Source organism: Apteryx mantelli, chromosome 7, assembly GCF_036417845.1.
Source record: "Apteryx mantelli isolate bAptMan1 chromosome 7, bAptMan1.hap1, whole genome shotgun sequence".
Lineage (NCBI taxonomy): Eukaryota > Metazoa > Chordata > Aves > Apterygiformes > Apterygidae > Apteryx > Apteryx mantelli.
In genome coordinates, this window is record NC_089984.1 from 13,144,130 (window position 1) to 13,167,338 (window position 23,209).

A 23,209-nucleotide genomic window follows, 5' to 3' on the forward strand; every position below is an offset into this window, starting at 1 on the left:
AGATGTAACTATTTTCAGGAGAGCTTCCTGTAACCTCTGCTAAGACAATATGCCCTGCTGTCGTGGTTAAAGTATTATCTGGGCCATGACTCTAGGATCATGCACCCGTGCTGTGTGCATATTTATACTCATGCAGACATCCTGTCAAGTGGAAATAGTGCGGAAATGAGCGAAACAGAGGAGTTCTACCTGTTGGGCAGTACCTGGTCTTGAATTCTCTTAGCCTATTTGCTAACCGTGCTGCATGGCCTAATTAGCATGAACCAGAGCCTATGAAAGCAATGCAGTGTGTGGGCTTCAATAACTTAAGTATACTTATGAAAAACAGTATGGTGTGTTTTCAGAAACATTATGTTTTTATAATAATGGCATTGACTTTTATGTTTGCGTATTGTCATCTCAAATGATTCTGATGTCAAAACATTTACAAGTTTCTTAATTATCCCAGGAATTAATGGGACAATGTCATCTTGATATAAAATTATTGCTATGGTGTTGACCAGTACCAAACATTCTTTTAATGTTAAGCTTTAATTTGTTGATTTCAACTAAAAACCAATAAAAAATGCCTGAGTATGTAATGCTTCCCTTGTTTTGAAACAATGAACTAAATGTTCCCTGAAAGGCTGGGTGCTCTGGCCCCTAATCTGTTTATTGCAAGTTTATCAATGTGTTTAGAAAGCTGTAATTGCAGATACATTGTTTTTGCATGTGTTCTATGATTGCTCTTTTCTTTTTTTCTTTTCTTGGCCTGCATGTTTGCTACTACAGGAACCTTCTTGGGAAATCAATGGCAACAGAACAACCTTCAGCCCTCTAACTAACACGGCGACTGGGCCTATGGGTAGTATTTTAGCAACCAATGGAACATTTTCAGGCTACCTCAGCAAGCAAGAGATCAGCCTTTCAAATAGCTCCTCCTACTTAAAGACTACCGCAGTTAGATCTTCCTTGTCCTCTCAGTCTGTGACTCCTGACATTTCACCTGCAAAGAGTAATCTAGGTTCAAAACTAAGCCCTGTATTCACTGATGGCAATAGTCCTAAACACCAACTGAGCCCTGCAAGGCAGTATAACAACCCTATTGGCCTTTACTCAGCAGAGACTCTAAGGGAAATGGCTGAGATGCATAAATTAAGTCTCAAACGAAGGGCTTCGGAAGGTGGACTTCCTAGAGGGTAGGTAACATGGTAAAATGTTTAATATTCCAGTAAGTAATGAATTTGCTGAAAAATAAATGTAATAGTGCCTACCCTGTTGTGCATTTGTCTTGTAATCACGATTAAGTTCTGGAACAATCATTAAATTTTCCAGTACCCCCACAAGATTTACACAGTACCATTACATAATAACTCTTGGTCTTTGGTATCTGAATTGCAATATGGATTGGCAATAGTCACCAGAGCATGAGGAGAAACACTATTACTGAAGTAACCGTGATAACCTCAGGGTTTTGACATTTAGCAATTTAGATTGCTGCGTGTAGTCTCATAGAACCAAATATCACTATAGGCCATTATAGAAGCTGTTATAAGAGAGAACTGATTTTTGTGCTTACCTAAAGAGAAGTTGCTTTGACCAGCAAATCTGACATGCTGAACTACTGCAGCATACTGCTATAATTCCTTCCTTAATGTATTGGCTTTCCTGTGCAAGATGAGTCAAAAGTGCAATTTGTTGAATCCTCTAGTTTGAACATTGTGTGTGTCATGTCTAAGTACTGTTAGCTTTGTTATTAACTTGAATATAAGAAGGAATAATCTCTAGTTACTACCCAGATAATTTGATCCCATGCTATCAAGGTTTTCAGTGTGTTAACATATTGCAGATTAACTGTTCTATTGGTAGGTGTGTGAAGTGAGCAGCTTGGACTATGTAACAGCAGGGCTTACATGAGAGAAAGCAATGAGAAATAATAAGTTTTCCTAACTTTTTTACCTTCACTTTTTAATTTACAAACAAATCTCTAATTTGCTTACTTGAAAGCTGTATTTATCTAAAACTAAATTCCTTATTATGATTGTGGGGGGAAAAAAATTTACTTTCAATACTAAGGACCTGGCCACATGAAAACAAACAGAAAAGTCAAACAATCCACTTGAGGTAGATACATGTATTTTCTAGTACTTAATATCCCATCACAGAAGCTCTTTGCAAGAGTAAAGCCAGGGGGTTTTAAGTTACAGCAAAGTAAGGATATTTTATTCTCAAAAAAGAGCATATATACATGCTTTAGATGATTCATGCAGAGTTTAGATAATATCTCTTTGGATAACTCTTTTCAGCACTCTGCATTAACAATCCTAATTAATTTATCTGAACAAATCCTATACTTCCTTCTCACACTGGATAATTAAGGAAGGCAATGAGTGTTTAAAGGAAAATAATTTCAATTAATAAGCAGGGTCAGCAAAATAAACCTCGGAATGTTTCTTTCTTCATTTACAGCTTTCTTGAGGAAAACTAATTTTTGAATCATTTCAATATGTGAAATTTCTTGGGAGTATATCTCACTGTCTTTCTCCCGCTATCCTCACATGCCTCCCTAACATCTGCAAGAGCTGGGGTAGTGGGGATATATTTTGGGTGGCTCAGTTTCTGGACTATTTATTATTATTAAAATTATACACAACACAGCTGCATCCATCACTAACTGAAGTCGATGTGAACTATTCTATTGATTCTAGAGAGTGTTGCGGCAGGGCTATATAATGTAGCTGTGATTGTTGGGATGCAAAAAAAGTATAGGTGCACAAAATGCTTCACTGTCTCACTCTTCTGCTTTTCTATGCATTTTATGTCTCCTGTATAAGTACACATTCACAGCCAAATATAATTCAAGTTTTCCATTAGTGCAGACTTATGGTTTAAGGGCAATGCACCGAATTACAAAGCAAGGTTTTATCTTGGAACCACCTCCATTAAGTATAGGTGTCTTTTCAGATAATTCTTCTGAGGTTTAGAGCATTCTAAATTTCTGTTTACTTGAAGTGAAAATTCGGAGTTCAATAATCCTTTCATTCCCTCTCCCATTTGAGTATTATCCATGACTGGGAGGCTTCTTTCTTATAACCTGTAACTATCTTGAAACTTTATATCAGCCAGGATGGTTTCTATCTCACTGTGCATATATATGAAAGTGTGCTTAAGAAAGGCCCTGTAAGTTCTGTGAAGTCAGCTCTGGACTTTGCTGTTTTGGACATTCTTATCATACAGTACAACATGAGATGCTGTATAAAGATTGTGAAATTATGGTGCTCCAAAGCTGTCAGTTTATTATGCATTCATAAACATCCACTTACCAATATGGTTAAAGCTGTAAGAGAGTTCAGGTAATTGGGTAGATCTCAAGGTATATTTATATTTCAGTGTTGCTTTTCTTTTAACCAAATCATTTAAGCTTAATCATGTGAATTGCTGTTAGAGGTTTAGCTAAACCCTTTGGAAAATCCTGCCAGGAGGCTGGAATTAATGTTGAGAGGATTTCCTTGACTTTTAAAGAATAACAAAGCATCTGTTTCTCTGATACACTTTTACAATATTAAGGCTTTATCACAGACCCAAGGAGAAGAATATAGAGGAGGTCTGCTAAAAGTAGAACTTCATGTGCTGAAAGCTCTGGAAGGGGGAGTATTAATAAATATGAAGACTAAGCCATAGCTTCTCACATATGGTTCTTTTTCATTCCAGTATAAGTTATACTTCACATTGTAGGTCAAAGGCAGTAAATACCTGTCCCACATGTGTTTATGTGCCAGGTGGCTTGGGTTACGAGTTTCTTACTTGCATGACCTCTTTGAGAGGGCAAGTTGAGTGTTTCAGTACATGTCACATTGAAAAAAATCTTTGATGAGACATGTGGCTGTCGACTTGTTCTTAGTGTGTGCATGTAATGTTTTTATCTCTGAACATATTTTTATATGCAAATAAGTGGTTCCTCTCTTTAAGGCCTATTTTAAGGATTCTACTTCTACCTTTAATATGTTATTTTATGTGCAAGGCAGAGACTTGGATTAGAAGATTACAGCAGCCATCAGAGTGCACTTCAGAATATAATACTATTACACCATGTTTGATTGGAAGCAAGTGCCCAGCTGTGTTATAAATACCTGAAATGGATATAGGATCACTGATGTGCTTACAGGCTACAACTTGTTCCTAATATATCTCTACTGTTTCCTGTAAAAGACTGATATATTTGTCTTAATGCAGCTCTCAGAATTGTATAGCTCACAGAATATTCTCAAATTTGAGAGTCTGAAGAACAGTAACTGCAGAAAGTGATCTATGATTGCTTTTCCATGGAAATGCAAAAGGGCAAAGCCTTGACTGTGGCTTTGGCTCAGTAGAATATTTTTAATCATGAAAAATACAGGTGGATGAGTCAATTATAGAAGGACTTTGTAAAAAGAAGCAGTAATACCAAAGGTTCCCTGAGACAAAAGCAGAAAGAGACAAATTCACTTCGAATGTCACTCAAAGTAGTAACATTGCTGTCCACTGTCGTGTATCAATTCCAGATCTAGAAATGTTACAGCAGCAAGTTGGTAGGCTCAGTGCCTAGATCTATCAGCAGCATTCTGTGCAGCTAAATAAGGAGTGATATTTAATAACTGATCCTGGGATCTTTTCCTTTTTTCTTTAGTCATACTGTGATGAATTACTCTTCATCCAAGAAGAATAACAAAAAATGGATTTTCTAAGCTTTGATGAAACTAAACGAAAATAAACATCACAGCCCATTAATGCTATTCTTGCAACCAGCAGAGTTACTGGCAAATAATATGGCATTACAGCCTGAGCACATTATCTCTCCATTGCTCCTAGCTTTGGCTGGCCTAAGGCCTATATTTTGAGTTTTTGTGTTGTGTTTCTTTGGGATTACTGTGCAAGCCAGTTAATTCTTGTTTATGGAGCAGTGGGATGTAGCATGAATGTATGTTTTTTTCATACTCTGAATATAGCAAATGGAGTAAATATCCTGATGTGGATATCCAGAAGGCACAGAATGCATGGACTGGATTACCTCTTTTCATTTCACATTGAGTAATCTGGGAATGACTATGCTGAAATTAACTAGCTCACCCCACTGTTGGCATAATATAAATGCAGTTAAATTTAGGCCAATAGTTTGTTAAGTAGAAAGGTTTTTACCTTAGTTTGAGATTTAAAACATCTATGAATATTTTATTTGGCTATTCTCCAGCACATAAAAGGCCAGAAGATCAGTCTTGCAAGACTGACGCTCTAAGGGCAGCCTGAGGAGAACAGACTCATCCCTGAATATTTAGTATCTGAGGGAAGAATATAATTTCTACCATTCATTTACTATTTTTAGATGTGAATATATTCTGCAGATGTCTCCTATTTTTTGCTACCATACACTTTGATAACAGTACTTCTGGGATAAAAGTGCTTCCAGGGATGCACAGTAATAAAATCACATTCAAGGTTCAGCCAAAATGCCATGGTACCCTACTAAATCCTAGTGGATAAACTATAATCCCTAAATTTTTTCCCTTCTTAATCATGTTGAGGTTTTCAGGCATACATTTACTTTCTGTTGCTATTTGTAGACAGTCTGAAAAAAAAGTTTCAGTAAACTTTTTTAAATACTTCTTGCCCTTTGCACTCTAAAAACTATTGACAATTTCTGTTTTTGATGTTGTTTGTTCTCTTTCTCTTCTTTTAGGTCATAACCAACACCACTTCCAAGTTAGTATCACTTCTATATAGTGCCAAGTATTTGTGTTACGCTGTATGTGAAGGTTTGTTTTCTGGGGTAGCATGATCCCTGGTGTTCCTGCTGTGTTGGCTTGCAAGTGGAAGTATTTTAAAAAATCTTACTGGTATGGCAAGTGTCATACACGGCTACTGGCATCCATTGGTGGCTCTGTTCTAAGAATACCATCTGCTCAGCATTTCATGGTGACATTCTAATACTGCAAATGTAGTTAGAATTTGAGGTTGCTCAATTCTTGCAAATACTTTCAGATTTTTTAGTCTCTACAGTCAGGGTATAATTCCATTGAACTCTTCAAGTGATCTTCATGCTGTCAGGATTTGGGGAGTCTTAGTCATAGCCTTTTTTGTTATATTATTAGTGATGTATTTTTAGCCTTAACTTTCAAGTTAATTTTTGAAGTCCTACTCCACTAAAATTCACATTACGGTATTTGCTGGTATTAGATACTGGTATTGAAAAGATCTAAAAAGTAATTGACATTAGTAAAAAGTTTGCTCAAATAAGAAAAAACTATGGACTTGAAATTGTGATTGATCTACTTTAGTTAGGGAAATTTACAAAATCCTCAGCTTTCATCTTCAGTTTGCTGTGATAAGGGCAGAGGATTCTTTCTAAATTCCTGCTTTCTGTCTCTGGAATTAATGCTGTCCAGAAATTGCTGAAAAGATTGAGCTAAATTCAGCAACAAAATAAATGTCAGATTTAAACTGATAAGAGAAGGAGAGAAGTAGTAGAATACATAAACAAAAAAATACTATTTAGTGAAAATAATTTATACTGATCTGGCATTCTCTGTTGATTACAATAAGGCATGGATGTAATGCCATGAAAACGATATAACTGCTTTGTATTCAAAGAAGCTCTTGCCACTTTACATCGATAATTATTATGTTACTATTGTCTTGGAATGGGGAAGTAACATTATAGGGTTGGGTTTTTTTATCTTTCTTTCTTTCGTATTTGTTTTTCCTGATCGCTCTTTTTTCCAGCTTGGCATAAAAATAACATTAATTCACACAATTGCTCCAGCTGTCTCTAGGATCTCACCTCTGCCACTTTGTCCTAGAGCACATCAGCCCTTGCAGGCATTAATATCTTTGTTCATTCCCAGAGCTATATTACGACCTCTGCAGTTGAAAATATGTACCCTTTTTTATTCTTTCTATGGAAATCCAGTCGATTTCAGTAGAAGTTTTGCCTTGGTATGTGTAATATGACTAAATCCTATTGAAAGAGATCATTGAAACTGTTTAAATTACATGAGTCAAAGCCTAAGTCACTACTACCACTACACTACTACTGTTAGGGAAGCTTAGGCTGTTCTAAGATCTTCTTTTCAGTCTAGAGAGATCTAAATTTTATTTTTTAACTGATTGTTGAAACCAGTTGCTTTGTTCTGTATTCTTAAAAAGTGGCAAATTTAACCTCGGTCTGTTTACTTTGCAGTCTTCTCAGGTCTTGGGTTTAGAATCTCTTCAATACTTATAATAGTGGGGGGAAAAGAGAACACTAAATTCAAAATCTCAAGGACCTGTGTATTCCAAATTATCTGATTGTGTAGTGTATTACAAATAAAAGAGAAGCCATCCTTAGAGTAAGGCATGTGCATGCTGAGAAGTCAACAGTGAGTATAAAAACCCATCTCTGCATATCACCCTTCAACAGATGAGGTCAGTTTAATAATGATGTCATATTTGGTAAATAGTTAATGAAAAAATAAATATAATGTGAAAATGTCTTTGTAAAAAGCTGATTTTCACTTTTGCCTGAGTGCATAATGCAGCTTCCCATTTCCCTCCCTTATGATGTTGATATGTGTGTTAAAAGCTATGATTGTAATGCAGCATGTGCATGTCTGTGTCTTTGTTCCTCAAGCATGTTGCTGTTAATGTTCTTTCAAGTATTTTGAATGATGCATAACTGTCTCTTACTATCTGTCTTCAGTCAGGGCATCCCACAAACAAAATGCTGAAAATATAATGGAATCCACTGGCTGGCTGCAGAGGTGGCACATCACCTTTTATAATCAGTGGAAGATTAAGTTAGATGGCCACCAACTTTACTTGATTTTTCATTTTCTTCCATGCAAGATTGAGGGTTCAGATTGATTTCTCAGACACCTACTGCATCTTAACCGTGATTATATTTTCATAATTTGTTTTGGTGGGGGGAAATATATCCATTTCTAGCTTTTGGTTCAATTCAAAATGAAACCATTGTGAAATATCCTTATTTCCTAAAGAACAAAATTCTCAGTTTTGCCCAGCTCTGATTAGCGTACAGAACCTGTACTGCTAACATCTTCCTGCGGTTGGCAGGAAAGGAACAGTAAACCAGAGAACAATCTGACCTCCCAGAAGTTAGAGAAGAGCACCCACTTCAATGAATGACAGTCTGAGGTTTAGGTAATTCAATAAAAGTCCAAAAAATACACAGTCCTGACTCTAAGACAATAACATTATACAGCTAGGCAGTACCAGGAAGCCAGGTGCTCTTAAGTTGAAGTCTGACATTGAACTGACTCTTTGTATTGCTATGGGAGCTTCAGTTAACTTGCCTGTGGTTCAATTGCTTAAATAAAAACCCTTACTCATAAATGGAGCCACTAGAAAATATGGCTACAACTCTTCCAACTGCAGTTGTCCCATAGATTGCAATGTAGGATATTTTGATCTAAGACCAATTTTTCAGTGAATATATCATACTATAGCAACACTTCTGGCAGTCTGTACGGAGATTTTGTGAAGATTAATTAGTGTCTGTGAGGAGAACTTTGAAGATTAAAAGGCGTGAGTCCTAAATTTCACTATGATTAATCATCCATGCAGAAAACATTGTAACCTTCTGAATAATAGAGAATCTGACATATGTTCACCCCATTGCACTTCCTAGCACTTTATAAGATCCATTTGAAATAATGGATGCAGTGAATAAACTGGGAATTCTCTGAAGTATATATGTGCATCCACGTGCATGCATATATATGTGTGTATATATATATATATATGTATGTATACAATTGTATGTATATATGCATGTAAGAACAGAATTTTATGTGTAAAAATCACAGAAATACGTGGTGATTTCTCATGATTTTTTATAAAATGACAACTGTTTCACCTTTTTTTCTGTTTACACATCTGAGAGCCAACACAAAACTCTCATTCATTACCGCAGCCAGCTATTAACTATTACTTTTTGTATTGTCTCTTACTCTCTGAGCAGAAGCTTTTGTGGTGAGATGCCATGAAGATACATGCACATTCCTCTGTTAGTTCTTTTTTTCTCACTTAATCGCCACCCCTTTGTCCTTTCTTCCCCTCTCTTCCCTTTCGAATCTCACTTGTGCATAACCCAGTACGGAGTTTGTGGAACGTTTCAACCCCAATGTCCTGAAGGACTCTGCCCTGTCTACACACAAACCCATTGAGGTGAAAGGCTTGGGCGGCAAGGCTACCATAATTCATGCCCAATATAACACCCCGATCAGCATGTACTCCCAGGATGCTATCATGGATGCAATTGCAGGCCAGGCACAAGCCCAAGGTGGAGAATTTGCTGGGTAAGATTATTTCCTTGTGTGGAATGGTCCTTCTCTGCATGGTATATCAAATAGCCCCTACCTGCATGACACAACAGCTCTTCTTTGACCTTTTTCTATGGAGTATCTAATATGTGAAAAATACAGATCAGTACTAGATAGTGTTTGAAAGCATTAATATCCTTTTGAAGTTTAAAGGAAGGATAGTTAGAAAATTTAACATTTCTTTTTCAGTATTATTCCTGGAACTGGTAAACACCACTGAAATATATCTGGTACTTTGTATATGAAATTAGATCGCCTGTCACTTATCTTATGACTGTGCTTTCTTATAACCACTGTATTACATGCCTAGCTCAAAAAGAATGGAAAAGGGAGGAAAATGTTATCGATACATAAAGAATGTGAGGTATTTAGTACTGGTTACTGTTCTGTTCTTCAGAACGGAGTGTTGTGCTATACTATTCCTTTTGGATATTCATTTTTAATTAATACTAATACTGTTTTCTCAAAACCTTTTATTTAGAATTATCAGGATCCAGAATGTTTAACAAAAGAGACTGTATTTAAGCTAAAAATGATCTTTCTATAATAATGTATGGGTCAATAAAAAGTCTTTTCTTCCCTCTAGCTTCTACCATTGCCCCCTCCCTCCCAGCTTATTGTTCTTCCATTTAAACCAGATTGGGTTAAACATAATCTGATTGTCTTGGTGATTTTGGCAGTCATATGTAGGTGGGAATGGGGAAGATGAATAACAGGGTATTTTCTTGATATTCCTTTCATTTTCTCAGCATCCTATTGCTTTGTTTTTCTGAATGATTCAATAGTAATTCAACCTTCAACAATGTCATAAAGGTATGAAACAGCCAGAAAAGAAATATACAAACTGTTTCTTTTTAAAGACAAAGTCCAATACAAAGGAACTAAAACACATATGTCTTACACAAATATGTTATACCAACAGAGTATATCTGGTACTCTTTGGACTACTGCAAAATTTGTTTAATAATTCTGCTTTTTCTAATATATGTTTTTGATAATCTTAGAATTCACAATTATTGGAAGTAAAAAGATACTTTTCTTCAGATTATTCTGATTTCAGACAAAAAAATCACAAGAAAATATACTATTTTTGTTCAACTGGAACTGGAATTTGGATTTCAGATGCTTGGATGTTTTTATGTGAGATAAAAAAGAAGTTCAATTGGCAGAAGTAGAATACTGCTCTTGTAATTGGATTTATATATAGTAGGGGTATACATGTATTTTTAAGGATTTCTAAATCAAAGATTTTTGTTGCAGGCATATCTAGATGTTCAGGGTCATGTCCCAGGGTAAAAGTTATTTTTTTTCTTTAAATAAATCTGTTTTAAGATTTTAGGGCATGCAAGTGTAATATTGTAGTGTTATTGCTTTAAGAAATTTTGTCCATAGACATGACTTAAACTAGCTGCAAAATAGCACTACCCAGTTGCCATGACAGGCTATATCGTCAAAGGTACTTGGGAATGTAATTCTCGTTGAACTCTGTGCCTTGCTGGTACTAGACACATAATATATTCTGCTTTTCTGAATATGATTTTGAAAGTTTATTCTCTATGGATTTAAGTTTGCTGTCTACCTTTGGGCGCAGCTTTTCATGAGAGTAGGTGCAGGTCTTGCTGCTGCAACAACTGCAAAATCCAGTCCAATGTACAAGAATTGTTTTTTTCAAGAACTTTTATAATAGGTGCCAATAGGCATTTTTACCTGAGCAAATGTTTACTGAAAGGGCATAAGATCTCAGGGGAATAATACTCTTTGATTGAGTGAGAAGTAGTATTTTTAAATGTCTTTGTTCAACTCTCAGCCCTTGAATAACAGATTTTTCTCCTCAAACTTCTGATGCTTTCATAAATTAGGAATAAACCCCATGAAAGACAGTGAAGTTACAGGCATGTGAAGACAAGCTAATAGGAGGCGAATCAGGACCTTATTTCTTTTTGCACACAGCAATCCTTGTGACCAAATGGGAGAAGAGGAGATGGAAGAAAGGAAGATGTGTATCAGAATAACTCACGGCCGTGATGCGTATTTTAGTATAGCCTTCCATTGTTGTTAGTGGAATTTTCCAAATACAGGCATCTGGTAGATTGTAGCATTGGGACCTTATTCGTAAATAAATAAATTTGTATTTTTGTAAATATAATTAACTTACCCATAATTTTTATGACTTAACTGAAATTCCATGTGGGATGAATGTAGTCCTGTCTCTCTTATTAGGTATCTTTCTACCTGAAATAGAACTTACCTTCCTTTCATTTGACAACAAAATATAAGTACAGCAACGCTTTTTAACGTAGTTTCTTTTAAAGGTGCTAACTGCAAGCTTATTCAAAATGCTGATGTTCTATGTATTTGCCTGTGCTCCCTTTTACTGATCATTTCATTCCCCTCTCTGTTTTTCAATTCTTTTTTCCACTAATTCCTGATACTAATATTATTCTGTTGTGTTCATCACAACTCTCCCTAATGATGGGTCCCACACAGTATCTTTTGTTGGTTTTGACCATATGACTTACAGTGACTTTCCACTGATGTAAGTAGACCCCTATTTCCAATTAGCAAAGTAGAGTTAAAGAAGTGCATTATGTGTGTGTGTTCCTTACAGTGGTTTGCTTCCTTCGTAGGCATGGATTAAATGACACATTTTATGAAATGTTGGTATTTCCTGCTAAATGCTGTAACATTATAAAATGCAAATAGTAATACTTTAAAACTTTACCTACTTAAAAGATCCCATGGTTATAAAGTTTCACTGTTGAGCATGTGAATCCTTTTCATTTCATAGATAGCACATTAAAGGAATCTCTCAAATGCAGTTCTGATCACAGAAGTTGTTCTACTGCACTGGAAAACATGGACATCTTTTCCCTCCTGTGAAAGAGATCAAAACACTTTGTCACAGGGGTGGGAAAATGCCCTTTCAAAAAATCGCAAATAGCGTGAGAGAAGTCCAAAGAGTGCAATAGAACTGGAAAATCAGTGCACGTTCTGGGTGGAGAGCACGCCTGGGGGGCTGGGGATTTATCTCGATATGTAGAACTGTATAGTAAAGAATCAGAATAATGAGAAAGGCTTGAATTATGAATAGTAAGATATTAATGAATTACATTAGTCAATATGTCTATCTCAAAAATAACCAAATGAAATAGTTAAAAAACGAAAATCAGATTTGCATGGACTGTTGAATTGTTGCAGCAATGTAGCAAGAGCTGTATTAAGTGCCACCAGCAATAGCTCTAACTTTTTTCTTCCGTTTTGAGCTTGGACTCCACCTGTCTCATGAGTGCTTTGAAATAAGATAATTATTGCCATTAATCTTTGTATATCAGACAACATTAGTGAAACGTTACTCTTTGCAGACACATCCATGAATATGTTCTCCCCGGTGATCTTGCATAAAAAGTTTTTCTGCAAGATCCACTATATAAACTACTGTTTAAGCATTTCCTTCATCTTTAGAATGGGACTCTTAAGCCTAACATTTGTCTGGCTCCAGAATAAACTGCTTCTATTGCTGTGTGCTGTCAGGTGCAGAGGAAACTCTCTAGATGTGCTGTATGCTAGAGCCAGTTTTATAACTTTTTGTATTTTTTTAAACTTCCTAACACTTTGCTTAGTGACTAACAATTTTCCCAGTAGATTGTATGATTTATTAACACTGCACTTTAGATATAAGGGCAAGGTTCATGCTCTTCTCCCTGATTTAAAAAAAAAAAAAAAAAAAGGCCTACCTGTTGAGTGATCTTCATTCGTTTCATCAAACCTGTAGCTCATTTCTTTAAGGTGCTGCTTTGCCCCATGATATTCTGAACTCTAATTATCAGTGCAAACTGAGGATATTCTTTAGCTTTCTAGTTGATCAGGTCTGAGATTAGATTATATGTAATGCAGAAATAATTCTATGAGAAGTCTGTCATATGAAAGCAGACCAAATTGTGTACTGATTTAGTTTAGTCTAAGTTCTCTGCCTATAATTTGGCCTCAACACTTAGTTACTCTTCTTCAGGCTTTTCACTTTACATAGGAGAATAAATCCTGAAGCCACAAGGTGGTACCTAAAAGGGTAAGCATACTCTGATTACAGATCTAAAGGGCTTCATTTCTTTTTGACAGCAATACCTTGAAACACTCTTTACTTTTGTTATCAGTGACAGAGAATGGACAAGCTTGGGATAAGGAGTCATTTTCTAGTTTGACCATTTGAAATCAGTGACATCTAACCTGATATTAGTGAGATCAGAATCAGGCTCAGGTTGCTTAGAAAATAACCCACACATACTGAATCAGTAACGAAAGCTTAAAGGAAAGAATATAAATTATTTATACTGCAGTTATTTAGACCTTGTGCTGGAACTTAAGCAAAGTTACAATGCCCTGACTTTCTCATTCTATGTTGCTTTGCTTTAATTATTTTTGATATACCAAGAACCAAGAGTTGTTGTAAATAGAACTGTGTGGTCAGGTATTTCATCCACATTTCTGACAAACCTCTTTTAAATTCCATTATGCAGCTTTAGCCAAATTCACAAATCATGTAATCAGATATAAATCCAACAATTTTATCAGGATTAAGGTCTAATAGTTCTAGTAGTAGAATCAGTAATGTGACTAAATAAAGTCTTGTTTTTATTTTAAAATAAGTCATCTTGGTTGGATAATTTGTCATCTTGGTTGGATAATTTACCAATCTGCATGAATTGTTTTGTTTGTTTGTTTTTTCCCTTAGGGCTTTTTTTAATAGTTGGACTTAGTCTAATATCCAGTGTTACTATGTTTCATTGTATGTCTACATCAGGGATAAAACACTGTAGCCCTTCCGTAGTTTTTACTTATCAATTAACTACTTGATTAAATTAAAACAGAGTAATGACTTTTGGAAATGATTTATATCATAAACTATAGTTTATAGTGAACTGCAAGCAAAAATCACGTTGCTACTTATTGAAAGAGGCTTGACTGTCTTGAAAGCTTGTTTTAATGTTAATTACTTGTGATACAAATATGTGACCTATATTATGATGTGGAAAGAGGGATCAGTTTTAATTGAATTCTACTGTAATACCTTAGGATATCACATGAAAAAACCTCAAAAACTCTAGCACATTCAGGCAGAATTTTTTTTCAGTTGCATCAATTTGAAGAAGTAGGTTTAAAGATACGTGATATTTCTGCACATATGCACCCAGATGGAAAAAATTAAATTAAGAAGAGATATAACAGCCACTTGTTAACATTGTTATGTGCATCTTAAGGCTGTCTGTAAGAATCAACCATCACATCTGGGTTTATGAAACGGTCATAATCAGTGATGCTCTGTATTTTACACTTCCATGCTGAGTGGCTCATATTTCCTAGTTACTCATCTATAATGTAATAATGGTTTAAAAAAAGAGAATGGCCTGTTGCATTAAAGACAGAGTTGGAAATATTCCAATGTAGTGCATTAATCTAGTTCAGCTTATAGGAGGGTGCTTCACTCTGCTAGGAAATGTTAATTCACCAAGCTCCATTTCCTGCCCTAATCGTCTACCATGAAGGTAGTAATATGCCATGATACACATTGCCACTGTGAAATTTGTGATCTACAGTTGTTTAGCTACCTCTGAGTTAATGATGTATCTATATGTAGAGTTTTAATCTGATGTTTGCCTATACGTCATAACACAAGAACAAAGTAGTTTAATTAGAGTATTTATGTAAAGGAATTTGATCTGTGCATGACTCACGCACCACTGCTGCCACAACAGTACATGGCTGAAGTCAGCAGTACTGCCTACCCAGGGGTTTATTATCCTGTCTGCAACAGTCTGCAGTTATGAAATGTGCCGTCGCATATAGCAATGTTTTAAGCTTCAGCAGGATTAAAATGTAAGTCTGGAGATAAAAAAGTAATCAGCTGTTGGGCAGTAACAAGCAGGCAGTCACCTGTAACAGTAATAAGGCAAAAGATACTGCATGCTTAGTCAATACTAAGGCATATGCCTGAAGTGCAGCAGGAGACTTGAAAACTAAGTCATGTTTAGGGGGACTTTTATTGGGCCCTTTGCAGTGACAGAGCTTCTCAGCATTAGCCAAGGAGTGTGAAGTGGCAGCTGAATGATTATAAGAGGGGTGTGTTTACTTTCTTTCAGTTAGCATTACAGATTATCTCTCTTCCATATAAAGACTATTTCTGTGTTAAGTCAATAGAAGGCAGAACTCTCCATTACACTTTCCTGCCTCAGGAAGCCCTTCTGCCATATACAAGGGGGGTCAGAAGAGGAAAACTACTGCTCTCTCTTCCATCTTCCATGTGATAAAGATAGATATGGCACTAATTTACCCATTGGCGCACTACTAGTGGAAGCCACTGATGGCACACGTTTCATCAGCACACCCTTCCCAAAATAAACAAATCCCCATTATGCCTTCCATACCTGGTAATGCTTAGATATTATAGTGCTGTGCGAAAGCATAAGCTAAAAAAGGAGCTGAAGAGCACTGCTTCTCTCTCCAGGGCATCTTCCAAGTTGAGAGTGTTTCTTACATTTTTGTTTTGTGGCGGAGTTTACATTGAAGAGACATTTTTAGTTTTTTTTTCCCTAAGCCAGGCTCTATCATGTATTCCATTGTATTGAAAGGTATAAAAGAAAAAGAACTTTTGCTAAATTCTCAAGAAAGTGAGGAGTTTGCATATACTGGGGCTTATGAAGAATAGAAATACTCCCCTTATAAAAAAAATTCTAAATAGGTGGTGTTGGATATAGTCCTGTATCATATGTGCTTATGGCTTCATAGCATATATAAGCACACATCAAGTTCCTTAGCCTCTTGCCCTCCTACATGAAAAAACCCACCCCATGCTATTTGTAGATGCAAATCCATTGACACAGCTTATATTAGGCAATGTTGAAGAGAGGTGTCTGTCTGCTGGGATGTTTGAGCTAGAATAGTTAAGGCTTTAGTGGGTAATATTTTTTCTTACAATGTATATTGCTGTTTTATGTAGGATATCAGACACTTTTTGGCTCGTTCACGAGTCCCCTCATGTTTTCAAATCACAACCCCAACTTCTCTGTAGATTTTCTGTGCACAGCAATGTCTTACAAAATACAAAGTTTGAGCCTGAACTATAGAAGTGAGTTTTATAACAGGTGACTGCACTGATTCCCTGAGCTTTATAGCAGTGAGTTTGTTGGACCGTATGGCCCTTAATTTTTTAAAGAGCCATTTCTCAGTTTTCATGAGGTTGAGCATGCTGCTTGCAAGGTTCTATATGGAGTAGCACATTAAAGCAGTCACAATAAATCACTTGCTTCCAAAATAGATACTGTATTTAGAGGAGTCATGGAGCAGAGTTATTATATGACTGCATGCATCATCCCCTCAGTGTATGTGTCTGCAGCTCTGTTAAAATTTAATTCTGACTGTGTGCTATGCAAAAGCTATTTTCACCAAAAAAAAGATATGAAGTTACTAAGTCTACTTCAAGCTTGTGTCATAAATCAGAAGTTACTTCAGCTGGTGTTACAGAGTTCTGTAGTTTTGGCTTTAGATGTGCAAAATTGAAGCTTTCTTCCTGGATATCACTGTGCAAGGTGATTAAAGACATCTTGAGAGTCTGAAGTACATTCTGCTGTTAAAGATTTTAGATACAAAATATGTATTCAAATTGTGAGTACAAATCTAGATTTCTTCTTAAACATGTTTCACATGTTTAATAGACTATGAGTCCAGGGTTATGGCAGTTAGAATTTTAATTCAGAGTTTTGGCAAAGAATAATAATTTCTAGAAAAAAGTTGAAAAATCAACTACATTATTTTTATAACCAAAAATGTTTTCTGTTTCTAAGTGTAACCTTAAAACAGACCAGTCCAAAACTGTAAAAAAACGTAATGTAAAACTTCATCTGTACAACATAAAGCTGTTTTTTTAAAAAATTATATGGGATAAGAATGCTCAGAGAAATGAAAGTTTTTGACTGGCATACTCTCCTTTGTTGCCACACATTGGTATAACCACTTGTGGCTGCATTGAATGAGGAATCCTGATCAGACCTTTCCAAGCTTTTTCACACTGTTTTGAATATATGGATTTGAACTATAATAGGTGATTTTAAAGACAGAGTGAGCCAAAATATTCTGAATTCACATAATATTGATCTATTTATTTTTTGTAAAAACTGATATTTTCCAAGGCAGTATTTTGGATTGCTGTTTTCTGGATGAGAAGCTATAAAACTAGAGAGAGGTTGGGGTGAAAGCCACCATTTGCTGTTTCACAATGTTCCACTTTCTGAATTGCAGTACTCTTCCAGTTAAAGATCCTCACGTAGACAGTGCCTCTCCAGTGTATCAGGCCGTACTTAAGACTCAGAACAAGCCTGAAGATGAAACCGAAGACTGGAGTCGCCGCTCTGCCAATTTGCAGTCTAGGTCTTTCCGCATCCTTGCCCAGATGACAGGAACGGAGTACAGTAAGTCAAATAGCAAAATATCCCCCAATCCCTCATTTTGGATTCATGCCTTTATTTTCTTATCGTAGTGTTAGCAACTGATACTGAAGACTGACTCACGTCCTGCTTGTAGTCATTTTCAATGACACCTAAGATCAGAAAACCTTGAATGTAACTGGGAAATCTAAGTGTTAAATCTCACCTTGTGTTTTATGCAGAAAATTCATTGATCTGCTATGGGTGTCACCATAAAAGAATAACAGACTATACAATAAAAGAGCATCTGAGACCAAATAGTTCTTCCTACTTACAAATCTAATGTATGCAGTGTAATCCCTCACTTTCCAGCAGGTGAATATGCAAAGCTGTCAGTTCATTAGAAAGAAGATAAACAACTCAATGTCCCTTGTAACAACACTCTTCTATAGAATTGACTTCCTGAGATCAAAAAACCATGGATTATCACTTGTATTGTACCTATGTTTCTCTAGCAACCCTGTTATCCAGACAAAGATCTGCTATGAATATCATGGGAGCTTGAACTGCCCTGCTCATTGCCCGTGGAAATGCTTTTCTGACCATCTAGTACTTACCTCAAATCTTGTTTCTGATCTAAAGAGAAAGAAACGCAGGGAACTTTCCTGCATCACATAGAAATATTTGCTCAGTATTTCCTCCTTATTTCTTCTGCATTTGAATCTGCCACTGCCTCAGATGCTTTCCTACAAAACAGAGGGCCTTCACTGTAGGTTCATTGCCTACAGCTGTGAAACTCTGCTAATAAATGAATGTGAAAGTAATAGCTACTTTCCTACAAGTATCTTCCTGAGCTCTAGGGAGCTGCTCCTGTTCATACTGTTTTTACAAAATCTGTTGCTACAGAGTCAGCAAATATATATCTTTCAATAGGCTTTTCAGTGATATTTTTCTAAGAACTTGTAATTTAAACGTGAACCCGCTCCTTCCTTTTTTTTTTTAAACTGAAACTTTTTTTTTTTTAATCATCTGCAGTGCAAGATCCAGATGAAGAAGCCTTGAGGAGATCAAGGTAGGCAACTAGCTGTGGAAATTATGGCTTTCTACTTACTGATAATCAAATAATGCTTTAAAATGTCATTAGTAAGAAAATATAAAACTATCTTTTGGTCTTAAAATATTCTAACATATTTACTTAAAAATCACTAAAATTAAAATGCTATCATGAGAGGTATTTTAATCAAAAGGTTAACAAATTGGCATGTATTTAGGAAAGACAGTGAAAAATTCCTGAAGTGTGTGTTCAAATCTGAAAGCTCTCTGCATATGTGATTTTCATTTACTTTATTGGGAGTGTGAATGCAATGAGTTCCTAAAACCAAGCCTTGTGTAACTACTTATTCTGTAGCTGGATTAAAATATATAATACTGTGGTGGTGGTGAAATTTATGAGCAATTTATTTGGATGATCCTGTGATTGGCATTTGATTCATCTGAAATGATACAGTAAAGGAGTTGTTTCCATTTATGTCAATAATCATCATCTGCTTGTATTTTGTATGAAAAAAACAAAATCTAATGTAGAATTTGAGAACACAGGACTGCTTTTGCTAGCTGAGAAATGTATTTGTCAGTTTTCAGATGTTCTACCAATAACACTGATACAAAGGTGCGTGTTAGAAGATATTAAGGAATTAAAGACTTATAATCATCTAATGTTGTCCTACACAGCCTGGGGATAGATTTATTAGAGATTGTTGTGTCCAGCTTAAAAACTGTAGTTGAACTGGAGCATCCTGCATGTGAGCCTGATTTGCATACTTCAAGTCCCTATCTTGTGTTAGCCACTCGAAGCAGCTGCCAGGGTGTGTGATGTATGTGATACTCTACCCACTTGCCTTTTTTTTCAGTCTGTTAGTTTTGTTATAAAGCTGCCAGTGCAGTTCACAAAAGTTCATGGATAGGTGTCTGTACATCAGGCTTGACATTATATCCTTCATGGATTTATTTCTTCCCTCAAATGTGTGAGCCTAATTAAATGTGTTGTGCATCATATGTTTTGATGTAATAGCACGTTTGTAAGAGCATGTTATTATGATGGAATTTAAAATGTTGTGTTGAACCTAACAGTCCCCCTATACACATCTGAGAGCAATACCTGGTCTTAAAGAAATAATCTTTTTAGCTGTAATCTGTGGATTTGGAAGATAACAGATACTGAACACTTAACATGGCATCAGATATATTGAAAATAATTAATCAACATAACTAATCAACATATGCACTGCAAATTCCATGTTTTATTCAGTGTAATTTAAAGTACATGAGTATATCCATTGTACATTGCACATTGTCTGCAGTTTTGAGCTATCACTGTGTTACCCTTTTTCACCAGGACAGTTATGAGTCTGAGTACATTTAGGCACTGTTGAACACTATCTAAAGAATTTTAAGGGCATTCGTGGATAGTAGAGGCAGAAGAGAGTATATATTGGGTAGTCGCACAGTGTGATAGTGTTATTGGCAAGAGTTCTGGTGCAAGGAGTGAAATGAGGTCTCCTGTTCAGCTAACTGATAGGGTTTGCCCTAGCTTGGTGGCCTGGTGCCTAGACCCCTCCTATGTCACCTGCAAAGTTGGTAGCCCCAGCTGTGGTTATGCGTGCTTCCATCATTACTGCCTCGGGCTCTGCTGAACTCCTCTCTTTTTAATCTTTTGGAGAAGGACTTGTACTACTTTTGGCTTTGTAAAAATATGGATTCTGTGTGTCTGGTACAGATCCTTCCATCCTTAACTCTGCTCACCCATCACAATAAGGGAGAAGAAACTTCTCTTTATTATCTTCTCCAGACAGCCTGTACAACCACCCCTTCTCATTCATGCCCGTAGTTTGAGATCACCTGTATGGTTTCCTGGGCCCCCAAATGCAAGAGGCTTCCATGGAACTGTGACTCTGGAGAGACTCAATGTTGCATTAAACCCATGGTGTTCTGGGTGTCTGGAAAAATTCTTTTATGTTCCAAAACTTACACTGCCAGATATTTCACTGAATGTTGAATTTTGGTCTCAGGGCATGCTGTGAGCATGCTCTCTCTTGTGCTTTCTCTTGTCTCTTTGTGTGAGCTCTTTAGTGTAGTCAGTGAGGATTGCATGAAACAGAGATAAAGTTTCTTTCAAATGCTTGAAAAAGAGAAAAACATATGTAGCTTTTTGGGGGAGGCATCTTTTACATGGACATACTCACTTCTGGATTGCTTCTTCTAACTTCATGACATGTGCTCTCAGCAGGACCCATAATGCACAGGAATTTTCATTTGGCAGAATATTATTTTCAGTTCATATTAATGAGTTATTGCATGACTATCTTCTGCTTACATTACTGCTATTTTGAAGTCACACATAAGATTATAATTTGCTGTGAAAACTTTGCTGTGGTGATGATTGTTACAGAATATTTTCCAGAAAGGTATTACCCATTTCAGTTCAAACATGTTTCTTAATACCTTTTCCTTGAATGGAGGGGTGTATCTTCAAAGCAATAAGGGAATTTTAAACTTGATGTAAGACCTGTTGCAGCTAGTATATTCTAAATTACTTTCCAAAAAAAAAAAAAAAAAAAAAGCCATCTTGAAGTTTCAAGACTTCAGCTGGGAATACTTTACATCTTTTAATTACGTAAAAACATAAAAGTTTGAAAAATCGTACATCAGAACTCCTTCAGGAGTGCTACTTGCATGATACTGTGTTATTAGGAACAGAAGTTTCAGAAATATCAATGAATTTGCTGACATTTACTCTTCCTATTGTTTTGTCCGTTATTCAGCCTGAGGAGTAAAACTAGCCTGGCCTCTTCGTTGCTGTTTGTCTGGCCAGTTTCACTCTCGGGTTCTGCTGTATTAACACAATTGTGCTGCGTTTGGGTTTAAATAATGAGGAAAAATTACCTTGTTTGCAATGAATCAAATATACTTGCAAATAAGAAGAACATTTTATTTTCCATTCTGTTTGATATACTTCTCTTCCTTCCTCTCCCTGACCGTGCTCTCATCCCATGTCCTCGTCTTTCCCCTTTTTATTTACAAAGTCTGTAAGATCATCTAGAAACAGTAGATCATGTAGAAAAGAGTCAGTTCTGAGAGGTGCTGAACACTGCTTGCAACTTGCTTAGGTGCCTCAGTTTCCAAGTCAAGGTAGTTAGGGATGTTTGCAGGAGATGGTCAACACTTCATAGGACCGTGCTTTGTGACCAAACATATTTATGTAAATGTCAGCACTTACAGGATTTTAGGGTTCCTGTAGCCTAACTGATGAGAAAAGCTGTAGAAAAGTACTTCTCAAATTTGTGGCTGATGGTCCTTACAGAACAGGCTGTAGGCTCACCTAGATATTAAGAATGGAAAATGAATTAATTTTGCACTTGTACCGAGTTCACTTTCGCTCACTGCTCAGTAGAGGGGGTGGGGGGGAAAAGCCGAGGGAATCTGCTGGCAAGAAAACAGTGGGGTTACACGAGGTTTCTAGCAAAAGCAGCCTTGTCAAACCAAGCACAATTTGAAGAATATGAAGTTATATCAAGTTACTGCTCAGAACCGAACAACTGAAAAACCCTTCATACGCAATCTAAAAAGGATCACCCAGCCTGCTTTGCACTGATTTGAAAGTTGAAGAAAAAAATCCAAATAAATTGCCATTGCCCTAGTTATAAGGCAGGGGAGTGGTAGTCATGTTCCCTAACCCCTTTCTTTCTCCCTCCTTTCTTTCTTCTCTTTGTCTCTGTCTCCCTTTCTCTCCCTGTCTCCCTCCCTTTCTCTCTCTCTCTTCATGCCACAGGGAAAGGTTTGAAACGGAACGTAACAGCCCACGCTTTGCCAAATTGCGTAACTGGCATCACGGCCTATCGGCGCAAATCCTTAATGTTAAAAGTTAAAAGCCCACGTGTAGCAGACAAATATGTGAGACATAGAGCTACATCAAAGAGTTAACTGCTGCCCTGACTTAGAGCCTAAGAGTCACACACGTGCAGGGAAGACTTGCTGCTAGAGGTTTTCTCTGGGTGCCTGTCTTTGATAGATCTTTTGTTAGCTTGATATCCCTTCACTGTCACCAAAAGTAAAAAGTAATAGTCCAACCCTATTCGTGTTCTTCATTATACAGTAGATAAACTTGTGTCTTTTACTATATCAAATGTAACTTTAATATACAGATAGAAGGAAAACGTCACTATTTTACTTTCTTGACTTTAAATAAAGAAGAAAGTGAGAGGGAAGTTATTGACAGCATTTCTTTAAGATGGAGAGAAATTAGACTTTTGAGTTTCACTGCTGTAAAGATAATTAAATAGGAGAAAGAAAGGTGAAAAGCAAAACTGACTAGCCTAGAGTTTGTTAAATATACAGCATATTTACTTTGCATAGATGAATGATATTTGAGATAAGATCGTAGCAATGTTAAGTTTATTTTTCTTC

At 36.3% G+C, this 23,209-nt stretch overlaps 1 protein-coding gene and 1 long non-coding RNA gene across 2 annotated transcripts in view; one reads left to right on the forward strand and one right to left on the reverse strand.

Annotated features, from left to right (window-relative positions):
• Positions 1 to 23,209, forward strand: part of LDB3 (LIM domain binding 3) — a 121,736-nt gene that overhangs the window by 57,478 nt on the left and 41,049 nt on the right. Inside the window, exons 4-6 of the mRNA XM_067299800.1 lie at positions 772 to 1,178; positions 17,622 to 17,791; positions 18,782 to 18,818. Coding sequence (XP_067155901.1) covers positions 772 to 1,178; positions 17,622 to 17,791; positions 18,782 to 18,818 — 614 coding nt within the window. The remainder of the gene's footprint in view (positions 1 to 771; positions 1,179 to 17,621; positions 17,792 to 18,781; positions 18,819 to 23,209) is intronic.
• LOC106499866 (uncharacterized) overlaps positions 21,376 to 23,209 on the reverse strand; it is a 58,508-nt gene continuing 56,674 nt past the window's right edge. The window contains exon 5 of the long non-coding RNA XR_001295279.2: positions 21,376 to 22,124. This is a non-coding gene — a long non-coding RNA (uncharacterized lncRNA). The remainder of the gene's footprint in view (positions 22,125 to 23,209) is intronic.